The sequence below is a fragment of the Crassostrea angulata genome, chromosome 8 (assembly GCF_025612915.1).
Source record: "Crassostrea angulata isolate pt1a10 chromosome 8, ASM2561291v2, whole genome shotgun sequence".
NCBI classification, from domain to species: Eukaryota; Metazoa; Mollusca; class Bivalvia; order Ostreida; family Ostreidae; genus Magallana; species Magallana angulata.
Genome location: NC_069118.1, coordinates 46,806,323 through 46,816,224, shown reverse-complemented (window position 1 = coordinate 46,816,224; position 9,902 = coordinate 46,806,323). Strand labels below are relative to the sequence as shown.

General features: G+C 33.1%; 1 protein-coding gene across 1 annotated transcript; it reads left to right on the top strand.

The window, feature by feature from the left end:
• The first annotated feature begins 4,410 nt into the window (after window positions 1–4,410).
• Window positions 4,411–7,895, top strand: LOC128160162 (carbohydrate sulfotransferase 8-like). The gene is made up of 3 exons (XM_052823433.1): window positions 4,411–4,537; window positions 6,071–6,201; window positions 6,676–7,895. Exons 2-3 carry the CDS (start codon window positions 6,163–6,165, stop codon window positions 7,786–7,788), a joined length of 1,152 nt encoding a protein of 383 aa, XP_052679393.1. The 5' UTR covers window positions 4,411–4,537; window positions 6,071–6,162; the 3' UTR covers window positions 7,789–7,895.
• Window positions 7,896–9,902: the final 2,007 nt, after the last annotated feature.

The window sequence follows — 9,902 nt, the reverse complement described above, 5'->3', positions numbered from 1 at the left end:
ACCATTGCATATTACGACACTATGCAATAAAGATATATACGACCCTATCTGTTACGTTTTTCTCTGTAACACCTTGACAGAGCCCTATCCGGCCTCATGACCTTGTATAAAGGTGTTGGCTAGGTGGAGAACGAAATATAACATACATGTTTAGTAAGAATAATAGTTGGACTCCGAAACATTTCATAGACGATAACTTTCATTCTTTGGACATGAATAAGATAACGTCTGAGATCACTGTACCTGAAATTTCTGTGCAGTTTGTGTCGATTCCGCTTTTGCAACATGATTAAAAAAATTATGATTCCTTATTGGTGAATTAGAGCTGGTGCTTCTCAACACAATTAAAAAAAAAAATCAGGCAACTGCAAAAAAAAAAAATAAAATAAAATAAAAACCAGGTAACTGCCAAAAAAAAACCCAACAAAATAAAAAAACCAAAAAAAAAAGAAAAACAAAAACAAAATAAAACCCAATCTAGGAATTTCATTCTTTGGCAATGATAAAAAGAACATATGCAGGAATACGTTATGAAAAATTGACACAAAAGAAAAAGTGCAAACCTTAGAAATTTTACATTTGGGTTGTTTTTCCGAAAGTTATTAATGCATCCATTGTTCTTATGTATATTTGTAATGCTCCACATAAATAGCAAAATTTTCTTTATTTTGATAGTTTAAAATGACACACTTTAATCAAAGTACTGAAGAACTGACGGGTTGATTTTGTCGATGTTTATTTTAAAATCAATGATATGTTATTCTGCATGACAAGTACATGTAGTTTCTAATTTGAATTACGGACATTTTTACAATATGGATTTTTGGACTTTTTCGACAAGAATGTCGAGAAACCCCCATATGAATCATGTTAGATTATATTTAAAGATAAAATTAATTCAATCAAACTATGTATCAGTGATAGAAATATTTCTCGAAAAATGTATGGATCCAAGCAATATTGAACTCTAGTCTCTTTCAACCAAACGCTCGGCTGACACCGTAAATCTCCGACAAGGATTTACGGAGACAGCCGAGCGTCGAGTTGAACGAGACTATATTGAACTCTGGCGTAGGAATACATACGACTACAAAAATATTTAAATTGTTCGTACCATTTAAAATCTGACTATTTTCAAGGTATTTATAAATAAGTTTCCTTGAAAAACAATGCTTTAGCATACATTACATCGAATTTATCAATTATTTTCAAGAACTAAGTCTTGTCAGCAGCAATGATTTGTGCTTAGGTCCAAACACTGTTTCACTTTCGGTTTGTCTGAGTAACTGCATAGGAGAGTTGATTAAAATCAACTCCCAAAAACCAGATAGCAGAATTTATATAGTATTTCTTACAAATGACATTACGAATCATACACGGTTACAAAATTTATGGGTAATTTCTAATAATTTGCATTTGAGTACAAAAAATTACAACCTGTATTTTGAGAGGTCCTTTAAAAAACCAAATGGTAGATTTTCTAGAGTTTCGAGAGGTACGATAGCATTGGTTTATATAACCTTTGGTTAAAAAATAAAATATTTTCCTACTGAAGTAAGTACATATATAATTTGTCATAGTGGCATATGTATTACCAGGGACGTATATCCCAAGTAAACAAATATTTAAACGTCCCTGGCATTATATATGATAATTACAAAATTTCGTTTTACAGATTTAATATTAATACTCTCGTCCCAAAGGACTTTAAAAAAATTCACTTTAAAACTGTATCAAAGTGTATAAAATTTGCAAGTTTTAGGAGTAGGTTGGTTTTGTTAAGTGTTTCTTTCTTAGATTGTTTAATAAATTCATAAATAAAATAAGCGACGGGTGTAGACTTTACACATTACATTAATGAACAGAGTACTATAATTAGTAATATTTCGACTTATATTTAAATTATATCCAATTTTATGGATTAAGTGACATCGCTGCTTATTAGAAGTAAAATGCGAAACCTTCGGCTATGACTGTTGTGTTGACTTTACACAGTGAAATTGCAAGTTACAGACGGGAGGTAAAATAACACGAAAAGTAGGTGGATGGGATATTGTAAACTATACACCGGTAAGTTTCTGACATGTGATAGTATATAAATAGTGCCTGTTTTGGGAGGGTAACAGTTGAAATTGACACCCCGAGAAAACCATTGTCAACCGACGCGAAGCGGAGGTTGACAATGGTTTTCTCGGGGTGTCAATTTCAACTGTTATCCTCCCAAACAGGCACTATTTATTTTGTTATACTGAATGTCTTTTTTAAAATTTTTAAGAAAATTTTACTGCTTTTATATAGGAATAACGTGAATTCTACAGCAAACCGTACGCGCATAATTCTCGCGCATGTAACATTTTTTAATGTTACCCGCTGCCAAGTGCGTTGCTAACGCTGAGGGTAATAGTAAATATTATTAACTGCGTCTTAACCAATCAGATTTCAGTATTTAACATGAAAGTATAACAATGCAACATGCACGCGGTACGGAAAGTCAACCCTCTTCAGGGATTTAGCTAGGGGAGGTCTAAGAAGCTGAAAAATCATGAAAAATTAGCAAAATATGAAAGGGTGAAAATCTCATAAAAACCAGTATGTAGAGAATTTTACAGGTTTTGACTAGTAATTTTCTTCAGAAATTGGTGATTGGCCTTATAAGGAGGGAATTAAAGGTTTTTGTGCTGAATGGGACCTGAGGAAATTCTAGTTACAGAGTTCGGAAGACATGCATCCCTTGGCTACAATGAATTGTATTAAAAAACTGTCCCCTGCCACCTTAAGGTGGCTCTATACACCCACAGTTTATTCCAAATCTCAATAGAAGACCACAAAACATATACTTATCAAATATTTAAATGATAATAGGGATACTATAAGCATTTTTAAAGAATTTTTTAATGTTTTTTCGTGTTTTTGTAAAATATTTTTTAAAAAGACAGCTTTTAACAAATTGAGAGAAATTTGTTTGTCATATGATGGATATTTCCTTCGGACACATAAAAAAAATTATTACACTTCTTATCATTCAAAAATGTTATTATTGCAATTTATTTTAGTATTTCCCCAAAACATAATTTTTCATATATATTTTTTTACTCTGTTGACAAATCATCTGAAAAAGTTGCTTGGTAATATAAGAAAATGTATTTTAATAAATGTGACTTAAAAAATTGAATGAAAACCATTGCAAATATTAAAACACAAAAAATATTTTAAAATTTATTTGGTATGAAAGTTCCTCATGTAAGGGTTTTCGTTCCTAAGTCCCAAGGCCCAAACACCCTTGGGACTTTTCATTTCTGAGTTGAAGAAAATTTCCTAAATATAATGTTGGAATGATAAATACATACATATTTCATTATAGACTTTGCCCTGTATAAGTGAATATATTCGCTTTAATGCAAAACTAAGTCAAATAAATAAAGGGGAACATTGACTTGGCTATTAGGATTTATGTATCCCAACCTGAGAGAAATTCAAAGCAACCCTCTTATCCCCGTTAGGTGTCGATATTAATGTGGATTAAAGTATATTATAGATGAAATATTTTCACCGATTTAGAATTTTCTTTCACGGTATTAAATACTGGCGTACTATATATAACTTTCAATTTCAATCCTAAATTCCTTATTTTCATATCAAATTTTTACATGTACATCCCCCCCCCCCCAAAAAAAAAAAGTGGTGGGACCAACTCCATGATAATTCAATTTTTCATATGCAAATTAGTTGCTGCGAGAAAAAGTCCCCCCCCCCCCCGGCCCTCCTGATGCTACGTGCCTGTAGGGTAATTTTAACTTGAGAGTTCCAGTTAGAACTATTGTTTTGCACAAGGTCCAGAAGAAACATAATTTTGGTGAAGCGTTCATTTTCCACATACATTATATAATCGATTCCAAAGACGCAACACATTCAAATTGGAGCTTAATAACTACCCGCTTTCCCCTTGGACCGCTAGCATCGGAGTAAAGTGGCGAATTTACATAAATGAAATCTATTACTGTTACTATTACTATTGTAGATATCATGCAAAACCCAGTCGATATTTAAAATTCCTTTTTGATTAACTTAACACACATTACATTTATGTACAACTGTTGAAAAGGAGCCAAATATGTTTCATTGACTATAAGCAAGAACATTTAAAGACTAATTTTTCTTTTTCCTTAGCTCTGTTAACTGCTAAATTGATTATGTTTTAGAAAGTATTTTTTACAAATATTTAATTTGATCAAATACGTAATTGAACTTAGTCCAAATATCAGAATACACAGACACTCGATCGAATTAAAGAGAAATAAAATTTTCTCGTTGCTTACCTATCCTATTCATATATAAAGTTAAAAGGATGATACGATACGAAAACGAAAAATCAATGACAAATTATCAATATCTTAACGCACTCTGCCAGGTTATTATACCGTCGGTAAACAGAGGGTTTTCTTTTTATCTTGGAAGTCTAACTTTTTGCAGGCAAACCATTATGTCAAAACGTGTTTACAAGACGATATTTTGGAGTATCTTGTTATCCTTATTGGCGGTAAGTTTTCATATTTCAAGTAAGTAGAAAATATTTTGTGAACATTTGGGGGATTGCTTTTTACAATTAAAGGCATTGATGCTTTAAGTAGTAATGTAAAGATATGTATGATCTGTATTTTTTAAAATATTTTTATTTAGTAAAAATAATGCACCGTATACAGCCCCAACACGGGGGACTCGATTTTCTCCGCTTCGGAGACGGGAGAAACTTATATTTAGGAAAAGTCTTGTAGGCATTTACAAGTATATCCTTCTGCGTAACGTTTTGACAGTAAAAGCATTTACCATCATACCAATATGATTCACCGAAGAAAACATATAATTGTTAAAATAAACACAATTGCAATGCTATAGCTACTGCCATACCCACATGAATTACCGAAAAAGGCATTTTATTGTTTGAACCAACACAGATGGTGACTATACATGTTAGAAGCATAGATATATTTGGCATTTGGCGTACATAATGTACTATATGTAATTGAACAGTTAAATATGTAATTCATGATTAATATGCACAATGTTTCAATCGATCAGCCCCACCCCCCCCCCCCCCCCCCCAAAAAAAAAAAAAGCTGCAGGCATTATTCTGTATACGTACATGTACAGTCAACAGGAATACAATTATATTGCAGACACCACAAACGAAAAAAAAAAAAGTTACAACTATTTCAAGTCATCGACGCCTTTTAAATTATCATATTGACAAGAGCACAGGTATAAACACCCCACTTGATATAAAGCTGCAGGCATTATTCTGTATACGTACACGTACAGTCAACATGCAGGAATACAATTATTTTGCAGACACCACAAACCAAAAAAAAAAAAAAAAAGAAAAGAAAAGAAAAAGTTACAACTATTGCAAGTCATCGACGCCTTTTAAATTATCATATTGACAAGAGCACGGGTATAACCACCCCACATTACTTCCCTTAAAGTGCACCACAACGAAAAGAATTTCATTACAACTCGTTGCCGTTTCTATCACGGAGTGTAATAGAGAGAAAAACCAGAGAACAAACGATTTGTAATTTAAATGTTTGATCTTGAATTATTGTGTTTTGCTGTTTGCTTTTGAACGTTGTTTGGTACCATATGTGCCCTTGGCAAGGTTCTAGATAAACAAAAGTCAAGTTATCAATTTACATATGTAAACTATGTCTTTATTCGAACACATAATTTTGCATTCACAGCGACCGCTTATAAAACCCTTAGTATATACTATAAATAATGGTAATCAATATCAAATAAGGTTTGCAAAATGAGAAAAGTTTAAACAAAAATTAAACACACACATAGACCCCCCCCCTCCCCCTCTCATGTAACTTGATTATCTGAACAGAAAATGTCCTGATTATTTATTTTCCGTAAGATTTGTTATGATCTAATTTTTGCATTTCAGAGATTTATAATTTCATTGACTGTTTCAACTGCATGTCTGTAACATCGATCTTTAACATCATTCATTCATTCGTTTAGTGAAATTCAAACTTTACACTCCTACAGATCTGTTGGATTTCGTCTACAGGAAACCTAGGCTTCAATTACCAGTACTATGTTGGGTCATGGTCGCCACTAAAACAATCTGAATACCAAGAGCGGAATTCTAACAACTATCGGATGGATGACACATCCCGATGTCCAATGCTACGTCACAATGTATGTGTTTTGTTAATTTATATCCAGTTTTTTTCATAATCTACCACAAAACCCCACCCTCTCCCCCACAACCCCCAAAACCAAACAAATACACAAAAAACCCTCCAAGCAAACAAAGTAATGTAACAAGACCAAACAACAAAACAGAACAAAATACGAAAAAAAAAAAAACTGGGTACTTTTCTTTTACTGTAACATTATCATAATTTTTCTCTACATTAACCCGAATATATGATGATTTGAAAAAATAAATCATAAAGTTAATTTTTAAAAACCCAGCGAAAATGTACAGTTACTAACACTTTCCACCAATATCAGTTCCATCAAATCTATGAATTTGACTTATTTAAAAAAAAAAAAAGAATACCAGCAAATACCACTTAATTAAAACCCATGTAAAAAAAAGAAGTTGTTGAAAATTCATTTGCGTAAAAATAAAGTTTATATTAATTTATTCTACTATTATTTTGACAGATATTCCAAAGTACTTATCCAATTCAACTGCAACGTCAAGCTATTCTTGTCCATAAGTGTAAGACAAATCGATTGTCCAACTCTGCCTCCAATGGTTCGTCGTTTACCCAGAAATTAAACAATAACATAGCATTATACGACCCCATGGGCTTCTTGTACTGTCGAATACAGAAAGTAGGCTCGACTTTTTTACAGAAGACAATACGCAACGTGTTTGCAGATTTAAAATTTATTGCTCCGAGAGGCAACACAATGCTGGTCAATCGATCAAAGGATTTCATCGATTGTCTGCCGAAAACATCCAAATTTATGTTCGTGCGTGAGCCATATGGCCGAGCACTGTCCGGCTATGTAGATAAACTGTTTGCTCCGAACCCATTTTACTGGAGATCAGCTGGACGTTTTATCATAAAAACTATAAGAGGATTAAAGGCGAGTCCTTTGTCGCTTAAATGTGGTCATGACGTCACATTTCCAGAATTCATGAAATATGTCATACACGCGCAGAAGACGTTGACGCATCGTGATCGCCATTTTTATCCAATGTATGAACATTGTTTTCCTTGTGATATTAAATATGATTTCATTGGGAAAATGGAAACATTTCGTGACGATGTATCTCATATTTTGGATGTCTTTAATTCCACGTTTTCACGGGGAATGACTTTCGAAAACTTTGAGAAGGAGTCAGACTTACAAATAGCTTCAACTCACATAAATCGTTTGTTTTCCTTTAAAGGACAAACACTACAATGTGAGCCATTTCGCAGGTCTTTTCAACGAGTTTGGAGAGACCTACAAATTCGAGGAGTTCTTCCTATAGACACCAAAATGCCCTTTATTTTGGAGAAGATGAATACAATAAACCAGACCCACGTGACTGATGTCGTAACACGGATAATTCAAAACGTGCGAAACCGGACAAAACTGAAAGAACAGCGACTGGAAGCGAAAATTGAAGCTTTTAGCCAACTGTCAGCAGATATAATCAAAGAGTATAGAGAACTTTACCGATTGGATTTCGAACTGTTTGACTATCCTACTCTTCCCGATTTTGTAAAAATTGCTATTTCGACGCCACCAAAGCACCTCAAATACTTTGACATATTTTGAAATTAAAATGTTTTCGGTTATTGTTTTCTATGCCCATTGATTGTAAGCATAAGTATGGATAAGCCATTAAATGATGACAATTTGTTAAATTCTTCGATTCTCCAAAATTTTAGATTTTTTTTTCGAATTGAAAGCAAATTCGCTCTTTTAAACAGAGAGAGAGAGAGAGAGAGAGAGAGAGAGAGAGAGAGAGAGAGAGAGAACAATCACTATGCATGTACATAGTCATTTGGGGTTTTTCATAAAATGAAAATCACTCAAATTAAGCGTGAATTGATCATTTGATATGCAGATCACAAGAAGGACCCTTTAATTCACGTAAATTCACTTCATGAGTTTTCACCCGAAATTCCCACGAGATGGTTTTGTTTTTCGCACGCCTTGTATTGTTTTTCTATGACAACATTTCTATTACACACCAGTTACAATCTGTAAACAGTGGCGTAGAGTGCCCTATATATATGTGTTTCATTCGGCTTCAGTGGCGGGCGTAGCGCGAAAGGGGGTAGGTTTGGGAGGGGGGGGGGGGTCGCAAAGGGAGGGGGGTTAGGGGACCTTTTTTTTTTTTTTTTTACTAAATCTTTACAAAACGGACGCATAATTACAACTTCTGAGAGCAGACATTTGTTAGTTTTAACAAATTAGTTAGGGACCATTTTTAGTGGCCATTATGTAAATTGAATTTAATTTCCTGTTCTCAGTCTATTCTTTTCGTAATGATAAAATAAAATCTATTATTCGTTAACGAAATTTAAAAGAAATCATTCATACACCGTATCCACAACCTACTCTGCATGTACATGTACATGTACATGTATTCTGTAAACAAAACCCAACAACCGCACGTACGCCACGGTGGTAGCGCACCCATTTTGCAGTTAAGCAAAAGGTACATGTTTTGCAGTATAAGATAAAATTTAATCGTTTTGGTTATGTCATAAATTGTCTTTTGAACTGTGTTGGTTTGTAGCTACACAGATGGGATATAATTGAATATCTTGCTCTATTCTTCAGAGAACATACTAGTATTCTTCTAATTTATGTAGTTTATCTAATCATGTCAAGCTGCTTCCCTCCCCATTAAACAAGTTATAAAGGTATGGAAAGGGTGGCAGCTTGACAGTTGAGAGTTGGTGGGTTTAACATGGATCAAGACTGAACATTATGTTGTCATCTTCAAGATATTATAATATTTTTTTCGCAATTTAATTTTTTCTTAACTGGAAATTCGGCGAGTTCACTCTGACATAAAAAAAACTTTAATGAAAAAAAATTGATCGTCTTTTTTCAGATATGAAGCATATGCGTCATTTGCCTCCATTGCGCTACGGCCGTGTACGTACAGTGTATTTCCATATCAACTTCTTTTTCATAATTGATACGCCACATTTACATGAATTCAGTCCATTCATCGAAAACAATATTTTTATTACACAGACATGACAACGTTAAAATCAATGAACCAGACCATATGATATTTATTGTTGAGAAATTTGCCTTTTTTAAAATTCAGTAAAATCGCAAAAGTAATCGTTTTAACTTAACTATGGAATGTATATTTATATTATTAATATTAATTATATTGCCAAGAGTTTTGGTTTTTTTCAGTGAAAAACACCCTTCAATTTCAGCTTTTCGTGGATTAGAGTTAACACTTTCGCAATGCAATTGCATGTCCACTGTAAAATTAATCCCCTCCCCCTTTTTTTGGCTTTTACAAAAGATTTGATGGCTATTCTGTAAATGAACCTGGAAGTTTTGTAAACAGGTCATAGTTATTAAAGTCAGCTTTGTTATAGATTTAAAATCTACACAAAAATTTTAAATTTTGCTTTACAAAATTATGTGTAGGCATTTGCCTTTTTGCCTTAATGGACGCTATGCCACTGATAAACTTCATGTTAAGTTAGGTTATTTGTTAAAATCGTTGAATTACGCCAAATTCTATGTAGAAAATTGGTGTTATGCACATTTAAGCAGTCAGTATTCTGAGGTTTACATGTATTGTTTTTAGATTCATAACCTACTTGTATGTCAGACAATTTTTTGTACAATATTGACGAAATATACTTCTTTTTTATCATCTCAATGTACTGATTTTAGAGCTCAGTTTT